Here is a 373-nt window from a genome sequence, read left to right on the forward strand (position 1 = left end):
GTCGGGATGAAGACGTGGGGTGGGGTGCAGGGGTCGTCCTGCCAGAGGGCATGCTGCCTGCCGCTGGGGGCTTTAGGGATGCGGCTACGCCGGAGAGAAAGGCAGACTGCCGCGGAGATGTGAGAGCATGCGCACTGATGTTCCCGGGCGTGGGGTAAAGGCATGCCTGAGTGAGCATGCGCAGAGTGAACCGCTGCAGGCCGGCGCCCGAGCCCAAAAATGGGAGCATGCGCGACGCGTGCCTGCCAGAAGGGTGGGTTTGTGATGTGGAGGGGTGGGAACTAGACTGAAGTGCGGACATGCGCAGAGCGTACCGATGGACGGCGGCTTGCTGGATTGGGCTGTCGAGCATGCGTAGTGCAAGCCTAGCGTG

General features: G+C 64.1%; 1 protein-coding gene across 1 annotated transcript in view; it reads right to left on the minus strand.

Annotated features, from left to right (window-relative positions):
* The window catches only part of Ppp2r3b (protein phosphatase 2 regulatory subunit B''beta), a gene marked incomplete at its 3' end in the record, with an annotated part of 11,391 nt that extends 11,039 nt beyond the window's left edge, over positions 1 to 352 (minus strand). Inside the window, 2 exon segments of the mRNA XM_033760227.1 lie at positions 89 to 242; positions 315 to 352. Of these exon segments, the coding sequence (XP_033616118.1) occupies positions 89 to 242; positions 315 to 352 (192 nt within the window).
* Between the last annotated feature and the right edge of the window lie 21 nt (positions 353 to 373).

Source organism: Fukomys damarensis, unplaced genomic scaffold (genome assembly GCF_012274545.1).
Source record: "Fukomys damarensis isolate Sample0158 unplaced genomic scaffold, DMR_v1.0_HiC HiC_scaffold_39, whole genome shotgun sequence".
NCBI classification, from domain to species: Eukaryota; Metazoa; Chordata; class Mammalia; order Rodentia; family Bathyergidae; genus Fukomys; species Fukomys damarensis.